At 42.1% G+C, this 21176-nt stretch overlaps 1 protein-coding gene across 17 annotated transcripts in view; it reads left to right on the top strand.

Moving 5' to 3' along the window:
- Positions 1-21176, top strand: part of Erc2 (ELKS/RAB6-interacting/CAST family member 2) — a 1070830-nt gene that overhangs the window by 831096 nt on the left and 218558 nt on the right. For 10 of the 17 annotated variants that reach the window (XR_003846883.1, XR_003846882.1, XM_008851843.3 and 7 more), the window contains 2 exons: positions 15541-15688; positions 17230-17358. Coding sequence is in view for 14 of the 17 variants with exons in the window: in XM_008851843.3 (XP_008850065.1) it covers positions 15541-15688; positions 17230-17358 (277 nt within the window). In the remaining 3 variants the exon portion in view is untranslated. The remainder of the gene's footprint in view (positions 1-15540; positions 15689-17229; positions 17359-21176) is intronic. The other 7 variants (XR_001872873.2, XM_008851846.3, XM_008851845.3 and 4 more) reach the window with 1 other exon arrangement.

The following is a 21176-nucleotide window of genomic DNA, read 5'->3' as shown; positions in this document are numbered from 1 at the left end:
ATGATTTTTCTCTCCTGGTTGATGCCTTTTCCTTTGAACTAATAATAGTAAATTAATGGACTACACTAATAACAATAGTTATAATAAGTTTACATTTATGACAGAAATAAGTGCTTGTTATAAACTAAACTGAATGTGCTGACTAGAGTATGTATTTTCTCTCTGATAATACCCTGCAAGTACAGGTGCAATATCCTTCATCCAAAGATGCTTGGGTCCTGAAGTGTTTCGGAATTTGTACTTTTCCAGGTTTTAGAATATTTGCATATGCATAATGAGACATCTTGAGGGTGGGACCCAAGTTGGGACCCAAGACTAAAAATGAAATCTCTTTATGTTTCATATGTACCATATACACATTGCTTTAAGATAATTGTACATAATATTTTAAATAATTCCATGCCTGGAGCAAAGTTTGGCAGGGTGGAATTTCCTATGTGTGATGTTGTGTCAGTGCTCAAAAAAGTTTTGAATTTTGCAGCATTTTGAATTTGGGATTTTCCTATTAAAATGCTCATCTTGAATTAGTATTCTCATCTTGTAGGTAAAGAAGTGAAATTCATACTCTCCTTTACCAAACCACACAGATGATATTGGTGCAAAGTGATGATTTGAACCCAACTCTCTAGAACCACATTCGCTGAGTCAACAAATACTGACTACATTTTTGGCGAATTTAAAAAAGTCTGTCATTTTTCAAGCCTGTTTGGAAACAGCCACTGTTTTTCATGCCAGTGGATTAGAGTGGCATTCCAGGGGCAAGAAACCCATAGGAAAGCAAAGCTGTCTTACCCATCTTCCAGACGGTCAGTTTCCCTTCACGTGTTGGTGTTTTTCTGTCATCCATTCAGCCTAGTGATTTTCCATTGACTGGATGAGTTTGGATTAGTTAATTAATTAATCATAGAATGTCCATATCTGGTACTGTCAGAGATAAATCACATAACATTGGGCTTTAGGAGATACAGCTTTGTGGGTAGAGATACAGACTGTAATGCCAACCAAACATGTAGAATCTTGCAGTTTGCCAGGGGTCTTCCTGCTGGGCATCTCATGGCTTTTGTAGTAGGTAGCATCATTTTTATTTCGTAAACCTGACAGCTGAGATGCCTAAAATCAAGTGACTGGTCTAATATACACATCTACTCAGGTGACTATATTAAGCCCCATGTGTTCTAGTTTCTTGGTGATCTCTCATTCTTGAGAAGTAGATTGGAAGTTCAGACTTCTTACTGCCTTCTCATTGGATTTGAGACCTCATGGTCTGTTTGGGAGCACTGTGATAGACTTTGCCTGCTGAGTCCCATTACTGTGTATTCTGAGTCTATTTTCAAGGCATTTGGTTAGTAGCATTTAGATAAGACTTCAGTCATTGGGCATCCCAAGAAATAACCATCCATGCTCCAGTACAGAGTTGAACTGAGCTCCTTCTACTGACAGTAGCATTAGGACTGAGAGATGATCCTGCTGTTGGGATCTAGCCTGTTCTTGCTGGATTAAAAGTGAACATGCTGTTTTTTCCTGTGTTAAGGAATGGGGATCACAAATGAGAGTAACAATTACATGTTACCTATTCTATTTTGAAGACTTATAAAACTTCACATGGGGCTAGATAATGGCTTGGCAGTTAAAATTGTATACTACTCCTGCAGAGGACACAAGCTCAGTTCTCAGAACCCATATTGAAAGAGGAGGTCCAACCTCCTCTTTTGGCCTCTGTGGGTACTGCACTTACATGCATATACTCACACACAGAAATATACAAAGACACATTATTTAAAAATAAAATGATCTTTAAAAAAAAAAAAAAGATAAAGTTCAGATGGCCTGGATTTAAACCTCTACTTTCCAATTTATTAGACAGTACAACTTGGTCAAGTTAATTCACCCCTTTATTCCTTATCCATGAAGTAGGGACAAAATAACATTTTAGTAGATTCCTCTGCAGAATGAGATAATGCATACAGCCAATGAACTGCCTTTAATTCAAGTCAACGGGAGAAAATCTCTGATTGGTAGTGATCATTGATTCTATAGTATAAATATTCCCAGCCTGGAAAGGTGCAGGCCTTTCTCTGGAATGGGAAGGAGAGGCGCACAGTGGTTCTCAATAATTGGTAACAGCCAGTTTCAGCACACCAGAAAAATAGACCTTATGGGTAATAGGCTCACTAGATAAAAGCCAGGTAGGATGACCTCCAGCTCACAGCTGCCCCCTTTCCTTTTAGTATGATCCATTATTTCTAGTGTATTGCCAGTGATGAAGATCCCAGGCCACAGCAAATTGACCTGCATTTGATCAACTGGTTTTCTTTCCAGAAAAATCAGACTCTTTTCCCATTACGGCTCAAGGTTATAACAGAGTAATGATGTAAATCGTAGGTCTTTTCAAGAAAGATTTAGGATTTCCTGCTTCCAGAGTAACTTTATTACCTGTCTTCCTAAAGCTCACTCACTAAGTCTTTTTCTTGATCTCTCCAAGTATCCTTCTAATACTTAATTCTCTGGCTAAGTTAGTCAGAATCGGTTTCTTTAGTTTCAGTCCCAAGAAATGAGCAGAAACGTGTTGAGCCATACCATGTGTCCCTTGCTAGAATTCTTTCTCTGGGAATTGCTCGGATGGCCTTCTGTTGTTGCACACCAGTGCCTTCAGAGATGGTGGAGGGGTAGCCTGAGTGTCGCTCAGCGGTAAACCAGCACACTTCCTCCTGTAATTGAGTTGGTGCTGGCTTTACCCACCTGTGACCACCTTCGTTCAGTACCAGTTGAGATCTGTTCCCTTGGAACAGGCATGCCATGAATTCACACTAGCAGAGAGGTAAGGTGATAACGGCCGTGTTTCTGAGTCCTCTCTGATCCAGACCCCTGCCATATTCATCAGTTCCATCCATCACACATTGCATTAAAAATACAACAAAGGGAACAGTGACAGGTGAAGCAGAGAGCATTGTCTTTCACTCAGGACTGTTCCAGCTACCTTCAGAGTTGGTTTTCCCAGGGGTTAACATTAACCAAGCCAGCTTTTCCTTCCTTCCGTCTCTGTTACTGAGAGCTCCAGAGGGGATGTGAGCACGTGCCTAGTGTGGGCTATGTGTGAAATGAAAAGGTAGCTCTCTATATTCTAATGATATCGTATCTGAAACAGACATTGTCATAGAAAGTCACTAAGTAAAAACGATTTAGCTCCACCATAATTTTATGAGGCAGCCATTTTGGCAGTCTCAGCAATATTTAGGTAAATGTCAGTTTTTGAAGAAGAAGATGGGCCTCCATCTGTGCAGCATAGGGGAGAACTGAACATGTTTTATCAGACACATCTTAATTACAGTAATATCCAACAGTGGAGATGAGTGCTTTCTAGACTTTATATGCTTGTATGTTTATATATTTATATATGTTTATATGTTTATATGTTTATATGTAGTGCAATGCCCATGGAGGTCAGGAGAGGGAGTTGGATCCCCCTAGAACTGTAGTTAGGATGGTGGTTAGCTGCCTTGTGGGTGCTGGGATTCGAACCTGGGTCCTCTGAAAGAGCAGCCAGTGCTCTTAACCACTGAGCCATCTCGCCAGCCCCACATTTTGTAACTTTAAATTCATATCTAAGAGGAGGTGCTGCTCATGAGCTGGTCATCTCAGGGCTGTCTAGGGAGATGGATGATCTGTTCTCAAAGCAATCAGTCACCAGATAGGTATCACAGGAAGTGGGAATCTCTGTCAGGTTGGAGTCTGGTCACCAAGATGTTTTCTCACTAAGTGGTTTTCCAGGCCTAGGGGCTCATATAATGGGCTGAGTTCTGTTACTTTCTGGTCTCCTAGACCCCCACTCTCCAGATCCAGTGTGTATTACAGGCTCTCCTGAACACTGAATTAATTGCCTCGAGTGGTCAGTCTTGAAAAATAGTTGAATTTATGGATAGTGAATTGCCTAGCCTATAAAATATTTGAGAATATAAAGTAATGAAATTATCTGTGGGCATGTGTTATAAACAGGTAAATGAGTGACGAGGTCAATAAAATTCCTTTTCTTTGGGAAGTTATTGGGTTGAAACATGAAACTGTCAGTATTAAACAATTCCTGACCCACAAAAAAGTGAATTTCCTAGCATTCAGCCTGCTGGGTATGAATATAAGGATTCGTTTCTCTCCTTGTTTTTGAATCTCTGCTATGTACTGGGTATTCAAAGTGAAGATGATAAGGTAGAATAGAGTTTTTCAGTGGACCATTCAAGGGTATGGCCAGTGTGAGTGGGACTCTGGGTAGATCTTATGCCCAGCCTTTGGATTGGTAAGCAGGATGCATGGGTATCTGATCTTCCATATGATCCTGGTTTGTTTTTTTTTTTTTTCTGATGATAATACAAGGGCATTTCTTTATATTTTGTGATATCACAAGCCTGTCTCAAGAGTGTGTGCAGGGTTTACAACATCGTAAGTTCCATGGAAAGAGGGATGGTGTCTGCCCTGTTTGTATATTTATTCCCCAGTACCTGGTACAGTGGAGCCCCCAGTGAGTATGCGCTGAGTGGGTTGAAGGAACTGAAGACCCCATACATATTCTAATCATCTGCCTACTTAGTGTTACTCATGTGGCCAGGAAACAGCCATCACAGAGGAACACGTTCTGTTCAGATGCTTCAGGTTGGACCTCATAGTTCCACGTCAAAAATGTTCCCATTTGCAGTGATCACTCCCCCCGGGATGGAAATTTCACTTCCATGAGCCACAAGGCCACCCATATTGTAAATCTGAGACTGCTTTCTATACCATTGTGTCTTGGGCTGGTTCCCTTACGATTCTTTCCAGATGTGGAACAAGCTCAGGTAGTTTACCAGACTCTCATTTTATCTTAGCTGTCTGGTTTTAGATTCCCTTGCCCTCTGACAAGGAGCATTCTGGTAGTGTCCCACAGAGTATAGTTCATGAATCTAGAAATTTCAGGTAAATAACAGACATAACTTTTCATTATTTCTGGATTCACTGGCTGAGTTTTTCAGCTCATTGTTCTGGACGTCTTTTTGAGTCAGTTGCTTAGCAAAACTTAAGGTGTATGTGGGTAGGGGCACAATTCCACAGTTCTGTAACAGGCTTTGAAATTTGTTTGCAGTTATTCAATATGTCCTTGTTCCACCTTTTGCTTAAAGGACACAGTGTGTGGGTGGAACTTCATCAGGATGCTGACGGTGTGCATTTGCTTCCTCTCCTGTTGATAGACACAGCAGTGCTTAGTACGTGAAGATTAAATGGGTTGCTTGTGTTTTCATGGAAGTGTTTTAGCCATTTCTTTATTTCTATCGAAGCTGTGATACTACAGCCTTTCTCCCACAGTGTATGTGCGACTGCAATATCAGTCATTTGGCCTTTAAGTAATTACTAGAAAAGTATTTCCCCCTCAGTGTTCAAAAATAAATACCCATTATATGTAAAATCTGTTTTGTTAAGGGTGTCCTTTTACCAATTCCATGTCAAATACAGAAATGCAACTTTGTGTCTATTAAGTGACCCCCTTTTAAAATAATAACAATAAAGCATAAAAAACTAGTCAACTAAAGTCTGTTACCTTTGATTGACTTCTCAGCAGGCCAAAACCCTATATTAATAGGTTGATAAGTATAAATGATCATTTGAGTCTAAATTTTCTTCAATAGAAAAAAATGTTGGCAGAAAGGGAATTCAAATTCAAAATGAGTCTCTCTTATGGCAATGTCCTTTTCTTTCTTTTTAAAGATAGATACCCTTTTGGTACCTTTTAATAATATAGATTATAGACTTGAAATTACTTTAGAAAAAATAAGACAGAAGAAAATGGCAGTACTTCCTTCAGTGGCCACGAGATGGCAGACCTAAAATCCAGCCGAGACATACAATGGAGCAGTTGCATCTTTGACAAGGATGGCTTAAAAACCATCCATTTTCCAAAGGAAAGGCTTTCTTGATTATCCTAAATTACTGTCCAGTTCACTGGCATGCACAGCAAGAGAGAACAACTTCCGTTGGTGGGTATCTCCTTCAGCCTCCCCTCTAGTGGCTGTTATGTCTTCCTGGAAACTTGTTTTTGCATGCCCACTACCATCACACCTACACACAGGGCACACAGTCTCCTTCTCCCTGTTTTCATTTTGCCTTTTTTTCCTCATAAATAGAAAATCTCTTAAAAGAAATGCCTCTGGGAAGCTCAATTTTATATACTCACATCTACAAAGATTCTTCCCCTAGGACCTTAATTCTGTTTTCTTTAAAATGGGCTAACAAAATTGTAAAATGTGTCCCTTTTGTACTTTTGTACAGCAGTGACATGAAAGTCTATTTTGTTTTTCATGACGCTTTGGCCTATGATAATAGTCCAGCCCATGTAAACATAAACCAAAGGAGGTTTAATTTAATGCAACATATTCATATGAAGAAGGAAAATTCCCAGGCTGGAGAGATGGCTTAGTGGTTAGGACCACTTACTGCTCTTCCTGAAGACCCGAGTGCAGTTCCCAGCGCCCACATTGAATGGCTCACAACTGCTTATAAATCCAACTCCAAGGAATTGGACACGCTCTTCTGGCTTCTGTGGACACCACCACATACTCCAAGGGGCATACTCACATGCAGCACATACACAAAAATCTTAATGTTAAAATAAGGGGAAAATCTAGTTCAAGACACAGGAGTATAATTTGTTGCTGCCCACAAAGACTAAGTAATAAATTTGAGTACCTTTAAATGTACAGTAAAAGGGAAATTAAAGTCCATCATCTTTAGGGCAACTTCAAAAATACACAAATGTATATACACACATACCCCACCTGCCAATGAGAAGAAAAAAAGATCAGGTGGTCAGGGGGCTAAGCCTTGAAGTCAAATGACCCATTGTCTGGTAATTGTTCGCTTCTAACAATAAAAGTTAATGCATAGAGCAAATCTCTTGACAGTAACTGATCACTCATAGACAATAGATTTCTTTTAGGTATCTATCAGGCAAAACTCTGCCCACAGTGAAGCCCAGATACATATGATTTCTTATTATCAGGTACCAGTAGCCTCCCAGGGTCCCAAGCATTGCATCTCACATAGAGAGGCCTTAGTGGAGTTAAATGACAAGGGAGACACTGTCTCATCACTGAAGAGGAAGAACAAAAATGACCGAGCATTGTCATTTAACATACACATGAGCCCAGGTTCTGGTGGTGGGCTCTGGAACTCCATTCCACTCACCCTTCCTGCCTTCCAAACTTACCAATTTATTGTAAGGATTTTTTTAATTGAAGAATAATTTTTTGTATTGATATTGTTTGACATTGGTTAGATTGTGCACTTGACCTTGACTTTTAAAGGGTTACCTTTCAGAACACGTTTCCATTTCTCAAGTTCTCATACTGCATGAAGTCACATCCTGTCTCTTCTGTGTGGCCTTTTGGCTGCAATGATATTGAACAGTTATTAACCAAGTCAGGCCTGGCTGTCTGGGATGCAACTCTTCTATGGTGCACAGACCCCTTGCCACACTCAAAATCTGTTTTCCCCTTTAAATTTGTTTGTGAAACAGATGTCAGCTCATGAAAGTCAAATGTTCAGCTTAACAGAAACCAATTTTAGAGGTTTCTTTGAAAGACTATCTTGAAAGTGAAAGACTCATTAGCATGTTTAGATATATTTAATACAAAGAGGGGCTGGTATACAATAATACAAAACTTTCGAATCTTTAAATTTGCTTGTATCTGTGTTCTGTAATAGTAAGTAATTGCTGACATATATCATGTGGTCATGTCAAGAACTGAACAAAAATCTTTGTATATATTATCACATTTAATTTTCACAGTTACTCTTCTTAATTCACTTATAAGAAAACCTAAGCTTCAGAGACATTAACTAACTACCGAGTTATTAAAAACAGGAAGAATCGTTGGAATTCAGATGTAAGATTATTTGATTCCAAAGCTCGTGCACTAAGGATCAGCAGCTTCTCGAAAAGACTCGAGTGACATTTTCTTTGTGATGGTAAATTAAGGAAAATCATAATGAGCAAAGGTACTTATAAGAACCTCCTCCAAGCCCAGTTTCTTACTTTTGGATATAACACACAATAATCAGACATACCCACATATGCCTACTGCTAAGACCAGGACAACTGGACAATGGTCCCTTCCACTTGTTAGTACCTCTTTATCAACTCTTCAAAGGGAAGGGAACTGGCTAAGTGATTTAGGATGGGGCCAGTAGCTCTTTCTGGCATATCACTTCCTCTGGACTTGGATCTTGTACATGCAAGGAAATCAATTGGCCTCATACCCCCCAGCACGTCTTTGGCACAGAATGCTAAGTGTGTTAGCATTTGCCAAGTCTAGTGCCGAGGAGATCTGCATGTGAGAACTAGCTTTCTGGCCTGTTTGTACTTGGAGCAATTCACAGGTAGGTCCGTTGCCTCTCTGGTTCATACATTAAGCTAGAATTTAGATAGGAGCTGTGACACAGAGCAAAGAACTTCCACAAGACTCTGTGGCCTCTGTGATAGGAAATTCCAGTCGTGTGCTATTAAGTTTCAAAGACTGAATCCTCGGTAATTGGGATAAACTATTTTTTTAAGGTCAGGTTTAGGTGGGAGGCAGAGAGCAAACCACATTACAGAGTCTGGGCTGCCAGAGCCTGGCATTTATGAATCCACTCTGTTCTTTGTCCTTGTTGAAACTCGTGCTTGTTCAAATATGTTTCACCCTGTGGGCCACTCCTCGTGGGAGCTCCTTTGCCTAGACCCTTCTGTTGGTATCACACGTTGTTGTGCTACTGGGTAGGGTCAACATTAATGACTATAAAAGATCACATATCTCCAGATGATATTTGAGAATATACCTTTTGAAGCTGAGGCAAATGAACATTTCGTTCTAGGAGTGATCATAGTGACCCCCTACCCAGCACTCACCCCGAGGGATGAGAGAGAAGCTGTTTTGAACAAGATCTTTCGTCACCGTCTGTCTTAAGTCACCTCCTACTGAACTTACAGTTGAAGATTTAGGGTCATAAGGGAAAGAAAACAATAATTAACTGGGAAAAGTTGATTGAGCAGATTTTTTTTTCCCACAGTCTGATTGGAGCATGACTGTGTCCGGCTGAGCACCATACATAATGTAGGTCCACCCTTGTATGTCATTATACAAACATTTCTTAATGGAAGGCATTTTTTTTCAGGCATCTGCTTTTGTAATTGAATGTGTTCCTAAAGATGGGTCAGCTAACTAAAACAAGAGCCTACGGAAAAAAAATGTGTTCATGCTGGTGCTCCAGTTCAATTTATAACCGTCACTAATTGGCTTACTTCACTTATAACTCCTAAAATTAATTTTAGATCCCCTCTCCAAGCTCAAATCATCATTAACAGGATGACAGCAGCCGGAGTGAAATGGACGTGTTTACAAAGCGCCCTTTTAAATTGACGGTGATAAGTGTCATAGATACGTATTACCGTCAGTGGATCCTGAAGCTTTCCTTGTGAGGGTTAGCCACAGGCAAAGCACAGAGAGAGACATTTATCCTGCTAGGCGATGCCCTTCTGTCCTCTTTTGTGCTACTCCCTGGAGGATTGTTTTCAGGGTGGCCAAAACCATTTTTTTTTTTTTTTTTTGGTGTTTTATTAGCTGTGTCTTGACTACCTTCTACAAACTGAATGACAGCTTAGGGTTATTAAATGCATTCGTGTGCGTATTTTTATCCATTGTTAACCCCGACTAAATGCATGAGGGGGGCACACAAGTCCCCTCTTTCCTCCTCCATTGTTGCCCATATTTGTTAAAGAAGTTATTCTCTCTGACGTTTGTTTAGGCTGCGCTTTGATAAAATGCTCCGTGTGCTCCGCTTTCCGAGCTTGGCACACAGCAGACCCCGTGGATTTATTTCCCTTTGCTTTATCTTATCTTCTTTGCTAGCATATTTGGGCTTCCTTTTCATATTTTAAGCTATATTTTTGGGCACAGACAGACCACCTTAGTAATTGTATACTGAAATATAGCAGTGTTTTAAAGATAATTTTGCAAGCCTTCAGTATATACTTAACCCTACTAAATGACTAAGGATGTGTTTATGTGTAATTCTCATGTTGTCTGTGAATAAGCAGAAAGGATGGATTAAGTGCTGAAAGTGATTTTAGATGTCTAGCAACAATTTTTAGGCGGATGGGACAGAATCAGTTTCTGAAGCAAGGCAAATCAGACCTTGGATCTCAGAGGCGATGCATTTTTCAGGGAAAGCAAGACTTTGCACTTTCTATGCAAGTGTCTCACTGCTCATGTACTCGTCAGAACTGAATTTGTGAAAATGGCGACTCAGAACTGCAAATATTTTCATTTAAAAGTTTTTGAATGGTTGAACCAAAATTGCCCATAGGGAGAGAAAAGCAGGAATGCTTTAAGCCTCGAGGCGAAAGTAGCGTTGCCTTGTCACAGCGTTGTGCGTTTCAATGCGGTACCTGTGATGCTCTGTGTAGGCTCGTCAGCAAGGTTGCTCCCAGGAACTGTCAAAGTGTAGACAGATGTAGGACTGACCAAACGAAGGTAATCTTTAGTACTTCATGTCCTGTATCATTCTTTTTAGAAAAGACCTTTAAATCAAGTCTATGAAAAGCCATAACAGCATAGAATTTAGTTTATAGTGATTTAAATTATTGGCTGCAGTGGAACAATTTTATTTAAAAAAAAAAATTGGTAAAGCTGGTTGAATAAAAGTAAATGCAATGGCCCTGTCAACTCAGAGCCAAGGATTGGCTTAGCCAGAGATAGGCCTTTTAAGACAGGATCACTCTATACCTCAGCTGGGCCTGGAACTTGTTTGGCAGAACAGGCTGGCCTCCATCTCACAGAGATCCGCCTGCCTCCAGGGTGCTGTGATGGGACTAAAGTCAGGTGCCACCAGGTCTGGCTAACCAGGAGTAATCCCAACCTTTCCAAATGTCCCAATGTGAAGTGGTCATACTTCTCTTCATTTACAAACTTTGGATTGTCTTCTGCTAACTATGCTTTTGAATTAAATAACTACCATTATTAACTGTAGATCTCAAGGTATTTTTAAGGGAGGTCATTGTGTTTGTTTCTGGTCAATATTTAAATGAGGGTTTCACAGTCTATATGAGCTTCATTTAGAGTTCTTATCCTTCTAGGGGTGGATAGATGGCTCAGTGCAGTGGTGAATACTGCTTGCTGCTCTTGCAGAGGACTGGATTTTGGTTCCCAGCACCCACATGGTAGCTCACAACCATCTGTAATTCTAGTTCCAAGGTATCTGTTGCTGTCTTCTGGCCTCACAATACATACTACAAATGTGGTGCAGAGGTGTGCATGCAGGTACAATACCCATGCACATAAAGTAAAAATGAATTAGTCTTAGATTTCTCATGATTACATGATTCCAGCATATATAAAATGGACTAGTTAACCAAAATAAAAATATGAAGACCACACGGATTATTTAGCATGAATATTACTGTTGGTAAATGACTTTAGATGTACTTTCTAAACATATGTTTAAAATTTTTATTTATATATATGGTTGTTTTGCCTGCATTTGTGATTGTGTACCACGTGCCTGCCTGGTGCCCCGGAAGGTCAGAAGAGGGTGTCAGATCCACTGGAACTGAAGTTACAGGGGGCTTGTGAGTTGCCTTATGAGCACTGGGAACTGAACCCAGGTCCACTGTAAGAGCAGGAAGTGCTCGTAACCACTGAGCCATCATTTCAACCCGCTTAGATGTATTTTTATAAAATTATTTTTTTAATATTTTATTATTTTTATTTTATGTGTATGAGTGTTATGCCTGCATGTAGGTAAGTGCACCCATGTTGTGCAATGCCTGTGGAGGACAGAAAAGGCTGTTGGATTCCCTGGAACTGGAGTTACAGTTGTTAGCTGCTATGTGAGTCCTGGGATTCGAACCCGGGTCTTCTGCAAGAACAGTGTTCTTAACCTCTGAGCCATCTTTCCAGCCCCCATATTATTATGAATTATACTTAGTAACAATGACTATGAAGAATTAGAAACAGCCAGGCGTGGTGGTGCATGCCTGTAGTCCCAGAACTTGGGAGGCAGAGGCAGGCGGATGTCTGTGAGTTCAAGGCCAGCCTGGTCTACATAATGAGTTCCAGGGCAGCTGGGGCTTACAGGGAGACCCTGCTTCAAAAAGACCAAAAAAAAAAAAAGAATCAGAAACTGATTTATGTTTTTCTCTAATACTAAGGTAAGATTTTAAAAGAATTAATTTATTGGGGCTAGACATGTAGCTCAGTATTAAGCGTGCTTACTGACATATATAAGTCCCTAGTTCAATTCCCAGGAACAACAACAATAAAAATAATAATAAATATATAATAAAATGTGGTAATAAAAAATAAAATATAGTATCTTATTGGTACTTTTGATAGTATTAATGAAAGAAAAATAAGTGTGAAACACTTAAAAACCTAAATTATAAACTCATAAGGAAAGAGGAGTTTGGAATGATCATTCTTTGGATTACTGATAACATTTAAGTTATTAAAGTTATAGAATACAAAAATTTTGATCTAGAAGAGGGAAATGGACAAAAAAAGTCCAAAGTAGACATAGAAAACCTCATGAGGAGATTTTTGAAATGGACTGTGCCAGATGTATGCATGTGAAAGCTGTGTGCCTGTCTAAGCGTCAAGACCAAGAGTGGTAGAACGTAAATAACTCGGGTGAAAAACTAAGCACATTTTATATCTATGAAGCTTGTGAAGTTTATACCTGCAGCTTCCTGGTTTTGTTAATAGATTGTCTTAAAGTGTTTAACATTTACTCTGATGATGTTCTGTGTGCGGAAGAATTAGTGTGGAAAAATATGAACAGAAAGAGTACAGATGCGTCTCACCTTTGCAAAATGACGGCTACAGGGAAATCTATTGGCTAGATACTTGCATATGAAGATCTCTGAAGAGTCTGAGAATTTCTCTCCTGGCATTTTGTCTTGCCTCAGTCATAAATGCAGGCAGACAAAAGAATCTTCTAGGCCGGAGATGAGAGATTTTATTGCTTACAACACAGAGATTAGTGTTAGCATGCTTGTATCCATTCTCTTTACTTCTGGTCCTGTGGAGACCAAATGGGCATGATCATGCAGTTGGCTGTGTTACAAGAGAGCATCCCTGAGCTTAGGGAGCTTGAATGTTGTGTAACAGGCTGTGACATGGCTGCCGCTTGCTCTGGAAGGGGTCACTATTATACAGGATAGTAAGCGTCTCTACCCTTTGACCCAGAGATACCTACCACCTGTGACTCTTGAGGCTTGTCACTATACAAATATCCTTGAAAGGCTTATCAGAAAAGAAGATAATGCCTTTGCTTATAAAATGTACAGAAACATAAGAGACTCTTGAAGAGATGTTTCCCACCAGACATAAATGCTTTCACATGCCACTAAATTTTTAGTAGTATTTTAAATGACTGCATAAAGAAGCAGTCACATACATGGAGAGAACACAATCTACCAACAGTCTCCTAAAACTGGTCTTTTAAGTGGTTTCCATGAAAAAAAAAAAAAAAAACAGAAAGCTTTATTTCCACATCAGTTTAGGGAGTGAGGATAGAGTATGGCAGTGGTCTGTGTGTTATAGCTAGGTGTGGAACAGATCACATTTGGGCTCCCCTTGGTTGGAAGCCACACAGCCCCTTCAGCTCGGCTGTGTGTCTAGATGGACATGCAGCTGACTCAGAGTAGGGAGTGCTGGAACTTGTATGCATGCAAGTATCCCACATGGAGGTTCTCCAGGAGCTGTGGGATTTTCTTAAGGATCTAGAATATTTCATGACTGACACAAATTATGGAGACAGAGGACTCCATGAAACACACTCAAGAAATCCATTTGCTTATCAAAAACTATCCCAAAATGGGACTGGAGAGATGGCTCAGTGGTTAAGGGTACTTATTTACTGCTCTTCCAGAGGACCCAGGTTCAGTTCTCAGTACCCACATAGAGACTGGCAACTATCCACAACTCCAGTTCCAGGGGATCTGGTGCCCCCTTCTGGCCTGTGCAGGCACTGCATGCATGTGGTACATTTACATACATGCAGGCAAAATCTTCATACACAGAAAATAGAAAAGAAAGAAAGAAATCAAATTGTCCCCAAATATCCTAGTTACAGTTTGAGACTCTTAAAGATGAGAGGAGGGCTAAACTTCTGGGTAGTCAGTGGTCATAATGAAGCTGGAGGCAAAGGTTTGTTTTCTAATTTTATTATCATTGTGTGTGGGGTGTGTGTGTGTGTGCAGGATATGTGTGTGGTCATGCATGCCATGACATACACATAGACATTGAGGGGCAAGTTTGTAGAATTGGTTTTCTTCTTCCACCTTTACATGGGCTCCAGAGATTGGAATTCAGGTTGTCTGGCTTGTGGGCAAGCACCTTTACCTGTTAAGCCATCTCACTAGCTTTAGATATTTTATTTTTTGAAGAGTGAAAAGAAATCCAGTGATGTATTGAAAGTTTATAAAAAGTGAAACATGAACATATCTATTCTTAAAACCAGTCCTTTTGAGTACATAGAGCTCTCTGTGAAGTTGGAGATAGGAAAGACAGAGGTCTCAGATTCATCGTAGAGCATCAGAGCTAGAAAGCAAATAAATTATAAACACATGAGATCCTGTTAAGGGGTGAAGAGTACTGTGGGAAAATTAAGTGTGCTCTGATGGAATCCCAATGGGGACACAAGGTGGCAGGTGGGGGTCTCTGTGAGAGGGAGTGATTGGAGAGGACCGCTCTACAGAGGACACATTTGGATTGAAACTGGGAGGCAGAAGAGCAGTGCAACGTGGGCAAAAACTGTGAAAGGAGAACAGGTTCCACTCACTAATTAAATGGAAAATGGAAAATAGCCCTTTGTAAATACCTCTGCCTGCCTGCGGGAGAAAAATCTCGCCTGAAAGAAATTTTACATAATATCAAAAATTACCACCTAGTTTTGTTGGGTTGTGTTAGAGGCCTAAAGCCTTACTTGTTGGCTGGATGGCTGACTGGATGGATGGATGGATGGATGGATGGATGGATGGATGGATGGATGGATGGCTGGATGGTTGTCATAGAGGTGATAAATAGAAAGTTAGATCGATGTCAGATGCCTACATGATACATAAATGGATGACTGATGATATAGATGATACAGAGATGGTAGTTAGATACAAAGATATATACATACATAGATAAATACATAGATGGATGGATGGATGGATGGATGGATGGCTGGATGGTTGGATGGATGGATGGATGGATGGATGGATGGCATTAGGAATAGATACTTATCCTGAACCCTTCTCATTTCTAATTTATAGCTATATCGAAAGATGCCACTCTAAGTGGATACCATGTGCAGATTCTGACCCCAGCTACTTTGTCCATTTTGAGAGCAAAGGTGGTTGTTTGTCTTAACTACTGTTTATAATTCTTTCCCGCAGAGGTAGCAGTTTGTGGCTCAGTTCAACTACAAGTGCCAATTGTTTGAGTTGTTTTTCTCTTCACTTTATAAAAATGACCACAATGATCTTTATCTTACCAGACAGGAAGCACTACTGGCGGCAATCAGTGAAAAAGATGCAAACATTGCCTTGTTGGAATTATCTGCCTCCAAAAAGAAAAAGACCCAGGAAGAAGTCATGGCTCTCAAGCGGGAGAAAGACCGACTAGTGCACCAGTTAAAGCAGCAGGTGGGGCGTCCTGCACGAAAGGTGTGTCTTGCTGGGTGTGGGCCCCCGCGCTTTCTCTGGGTTTCGCTTCTCTTCATGTCCCCACGTCCATTCTGCAGGCTCAAGCAGCTACAACGAGGTAGGATGAAATGGCCTGGACTGCAGCTGGAACACGTTACTGCTTCTCTGTGTTGACGTGCATGTGGCTGGGCTTGTGTGGTTTGTGACTGGCGCTGCTTTTCTTTTCTTTCCTATTAGCATCATCTCCTCAGAAACGGCTCTCAGCTCTCTTCCAGTAGACTTGGACTTCTAATTAAATCCTAGGAACTCCTAACTAAATTCTAGGGAACTCTTTCCCGTTGGACCTGTTGCCTTCTGTCTTGCTCACTTTGTGGGCTCTGTAAAGAACTCCCTTCGTCCAGTTAGGTTCCTTTCCTCCGTGTGTTTTGGCTTTGGTTCTTGGGTGTTTCCTCCAGGATCTTTCAGCAAAGGAACATCTCCCTCATTCTAGCACCACTAGGTCAGGCTTAGAGACCTCCTATCTGCCATTATCCTGTCTAATGTTTTAATGCCCTCTCCCCTTTGTTCAGTGTCTCTTCCTCTCTAGGCCATTGTGTTTATTTTAGGGAAATGGAAAGAGACAGTCCTAACTTCTGCAGAAAGCACTTTGCTTTTTTGTGTGTATGGGTTTTCTGGAAATAGCTAGAGTAGAAATAATTGTATCTGAATATTTGGAAAGTCTTCCCTGAATTTAGACATGTTACTTCTCCTCCATTTATCACTTGGGAAAGGACTCAAGACGTAGCTCAGTGGTAGACCACTTGCCTAGCACGCATGAAGCCCTGGGGTTCTATCCCCAGCACTCAGGCAGGGATGGTGGTAGAAATCACTACTCCTATGTAGCTTGGGAACTTTCCTAAAGCAATAGTTAAAAATACTCATTCAGAATCTTACCTCTATAACCTCCTCAACTCGATAGTCTGTGGCATCCTAAGCTGGCTGCTAAATATTAACTAAACTCACCTGTGGCCCTGAAGCTCTCTAAATGGCACATGGTTGTCATCCAGGATATCCACAGGGATTTTTGACCCTCGGGATTGGCTCTCTGCCTGCTAGAGTATACTATGCTGAACACAGTGTCTGGGAATAAGCCCCCCACCTTACAAAGGAGCCAACTCTTTCCCTCCTCTTCAGGAAGGAAAAGGCATTCTCTAGCCCTGAGCCAGAGTCCATTTCTTACGGGGCTGCCTTGCTGAAAGACAGAGAGAGAAACTGTCATGCCTGGGCACCTTCTCCTTGCACAGGGAGGGTCTCAGTTGCTGCCAGACATTGGGGTCATTCCACAGAGCGGCATGCCTCGCTAGCTAGCGCTGGCCCCAGGGATCGGGACCGCTTACATCTGACCTCTTTGTTTGGGGCTGTGCATCTTCTACACTGGGTTTTCCAACCACTTGGCCACAGAAAGTCAAGATGAGCCTCCTTCTTTGCTTTCCCCTAACCCCTTCCCTCTGTACCTCGTGTCCTCCCTTCTTGCACCTAACCATTGCAGCTTTCTCCCACAGGTTTATAGACCTAGGAAACAGCCCCCAGGCTCGAATATACCATGCACTTGTGATGCTGGCTACAGCCCAGATTTTACGGCCAAGTACCACGGGTCCAGCTACGATGCATACATGATCCAAAGGTCTCAGGTCAGTCAGTTGCTAAGGAGACACACCCCACTGTGGGGGGGTGGGAGTGCGTAAGAGCTACCTCCTATCCTGATCTTCCCCACCTCTGCGGATTTCTGGTGCTTGGTGGCCAGAGTCCGAAACCACAAAGAGACAGCATCTTATTGTGATTCACAATATAGTTTCATTTATTGTGTGTTTCCCATTGGTGGCAAGCTTGTAGCCACTCAACAGGGTCAGACGGCCTGCTGCCAAACTAAAGAGCATTGCCAGCCCATAGGGGCTTATTCTGTTCTCTGTCTTAGATATTTTTCTCCTAAAATCTGTCTCCCTTTCCCAGTAAGCAATTTTCAATCTGCTTTCTCCCTCCTTTCCTAGCATCATAAAAACACACTCATAGATGCCCATAAGAATTGAGTTATGTCCCTTCAGTTTGTTCCTGGGAAACTGCACATAGCCTTCATTCGTGAGATAGGTTTGGCTTGTGGATTGTAGGACACTTTTGGGAAATCCCAGGTGTGTAAGTTAGGCTCCCTCTGAGACTGAGGCAGGGTCTGAAGGGTTGTTATGGAGAAGGAGGTAGCAATGGAGGAGGGTGGCTCCTTGGTGATAGGCTCAGCTTTGAAGTCCTGTTTGACCTACAAGAGAGCAAGAACAATCTTGAGTTTAGATGTCTTCATTGCAACAGACTGTGATTCTAAGAATAATGCCTGATTTACTTGTAAAGGCAACCCCACTGCCTTCATTGTTTTCTGTGGGTTAGGATGGGTGCCCATGGTCCCCCAGGAATTTTGTTTCCTAGTTATCACAGCAGCCCTATCAGTGAGAGACAGAGTTATCTTTCTTTGTCAGAGTGTGGAATTATTCCGCCCACAGCTGATAGTATGCCTCAGACTTTAGGAATACCTGGTTCCACAAATCCCCATCCATGTGCAGGAAGAAACGCTGAGGGACAAGTGGCAGGGTGTTTCCAGAAATTGTGAGGTTCGTCTGTCTTCATAAGCCTGAAGTAGATGCTAAAAACGGTACCAGCCTTTCTCAGAGAGTGGGTTCTGCCTGGACTTCTTAGGCTGAGGCAGTTCAATCACATTAGAAGTAATGTCTGGCACTGTGAGCTCCCTCCATGGTGCTAGGCATAGGTCTAAGGTCTTTGCATGCATTCACTCAGTTGTCCACAGGGGACTGAGGAGTTGATGCTCTTAGAGAGAAGGAGCCAATGGTCCGAAGAGACTGAGCACTTTGCTTTGTGGCATCCACACAGCTGAATGTACCATGCTGCTGAAGACTTTGTCAAACAGTCTTAAGTGGTTTCTACTGATGATATCCAGAGTTGAAGTGCTTAAGTTGAACCTCATTTCTAGCACTAGATTTCTGGGTGATCTTAGATACTTCCCTGGACCTCAGTTTCATTTAAATAAGGCTAAAAATAAACTGACCCAAAGACTTGAAGTGCAAGGTATACAGAGTGTTTCACACATGCCTAGCCATAGCAAGGGCTGTACATACAGGTGTGAGCTATTTCTTATACGGTCTGTACTGCCGTGGTTACCTTTACTAGTGCTACTGGTAACTCTCAGCACCACCATTCTGCAGAGGTAGTTTAATCCTTATTTCATCATGGCTGTAGTGCACATAGTTCAGTGTTGCAGCTCAGTGGATGCTCAGTAGAAGGAAGAGTAGACAGATGCTGGTACCTAGCCTTCCTAGTCGTCCTGCCCTGTAGCTCAAGCACATGGAGAGTAGCAAGTAGACATGTCAGGGGCCCTAGACACCCCATTCCCCACTCCCTCTGGAGCAACCCACAGCACTTACTATGGGCGTAGTACTTACTTGTGTGCAGCCTGTGGAGATAACAGTAAGGAAAGATGAGCCCAGGACCTCCTTTGTTTTCTCCTGTATGGCTGACTGGGCAGAGCATTGTTTTCCCTGGGGCCAGGCAAATGGAAATGGTAGAAAGGCTATGGGGCAATGCAGCCATCCTGCTTAGAGTGTGCATAGGTAGTGAGGCTGGCTGGCACATGAGAGATGTCACCATGTTCTTCAGACTGCTTTTTTAGCTCAGGGTATCTTATACAGAAGGTCTCTTCAATGCCCAGTCCCTGCTGGGTGACTGAATAGAAGTGGTTCATTCAACCACCTCCATAGTCCTTGTACCTTACCAGACACATAAGGAACACTCAAAGTACATTTGTTGTAGGAATGCATGATTATTAGATGCCAAGCACCATGCTAAGCATTTTATGTGTACACACACACACACACACACACACACACACACACACAGACACACGTAAATTTACAAATATTATGTCCCTTTTTCCTCTTCATCAACCAACCACCTTATCTTCTGCATGTCGGGCTGTCTACTAGAATTCATCCATGTACCTAGATAGATTGCCTGCCACATTGAGAAAAGTATCGTTTTGATTTTAAAGTGATCAGAACAATGTTCCAAGAGAATATGTGACTTAACCACCATCACAGCACTGACTGCTGCATGCAGAATTGGGCTCCAGAGTCGGCAGGGTGCTGAGACTTAGCTCTTGCTGGGCTGAATGCTGCAGTGTGACTGGCCTTTTGGTTCTCCTGGGTGTTAGGGTAAAGACAACTCAAAGCAGTGCACTCCATCACGCACATCTGTCTGTCCCGCACCTCACAAATGTTATCCACGAAAGCTAATTCCAGCACCTTAGCCTGTGATTTTCAGCTTTCTTAGGGACTCAGGGGAGAAAGAGGTTGGTTCCTTGGTGAGACCAAGTGCCCTATAGGTATTCAACTCAGTATGTTTACCTTACTGAGTGCCTACTGTATGTTACAGTATTAGGCAATTTGGGGCTTATATATTCAGTTACTAAAATCAAGACCCCTTCCTCATAGAACTTATTTTTGAAACAGGGAAGAAATATCATTAACAATGAAAAAACATCAGTAAATAACTGTAGGGTAAAGAAAAGGTAAAATACAGACCCATGTAAGAAGGACCAGGAGAACCGAGGCAGGACTGTGGGCAGTGACAATTCAAAGTAGAACAAACAGGAAGAGCTTCCGGGGAAGGAGACCTCAAGCAAAGACTAGAACAGGGGTGCAGGGGTGGAAGGAATGAGCCTTGTAGATGTCTGGAACATGGAAGGGACAGCCCATGCAAAAATCCGTAAGCTGGACTGGGTTTAGGAAGCATCAGGCAGACCAATGGGCTGCTGGGAATGAACAAGAGGTGAGCTGCGAGAGCAGTAGTGGGCGGTGTGGCCTATGGTGAGGCAGCGTGGGCTGTGGTGAGGCAGCGTGGGCTGTGGTGAGGCAGCGTGGGCTGTGGTGAGGCAGCGTGGGCTATGGTGAGGCAGCATGGGCTGTGGTGAGGTAGCATGGGCTATGTGGTGGAACAGGTTGTAGTGGGGTGGAGAGGCCTATGTGGGACACTTGCGTGGAATCTCCTAAGAGTGGTCTGTGTGTAGAGGCAGAAATTCTCTGTAGTCAGGAACTAGATTATACTAACTTGCATTCAGACAAAAGCTGAGTCCCTTTAGGTGTCCATAGCTCCAGTCTCCAAGGAGCCCCAAGGGTTGGCCTGCGTTTGTGAGAAGCAGTGCCTATCCCATGAAAGCCATAGTAAACACTATGCCAACCGGTCACATCTACCAAGATTTTCAGGCTCTTGGGAGCAGGGTCCTGGGAGAGAACGCCCTTCCTGACTTTCTGGCAGCCGCAGCACATGCCTTCAGTTGGCTGGGCCTAGAGTAGAGCTGGCTGCTAGGTCTGCCTTTCTTTGACTTCAGTGAGCAAAATCTTCTGGAATCTTCTCTAGATATAAGTCTCAGCACCCTCTGTCTCTCACTGCTGAA

The sequence above is a fragment of the Nannospalax galili genome, unplaced genomic scaffold, assembly GCF_000622305.1.
Source record: "Nannospalax galili isolate Female #2095 unplaced genomic scaffold, S.galili_v1.0 scaffold485, whole genome shotgun sequence".
Classification (NCBI taxonomy): Eukaryota; Metazoa; Chordata; class Mammalia; order Rodentia; family Spalacidae; genus Nannospalax; species Nannospalax galili.
Note: the sequence above shows the minus strand (reverse complement) of the source record. Positions and strands in the feature narration are given on the sequence as shown.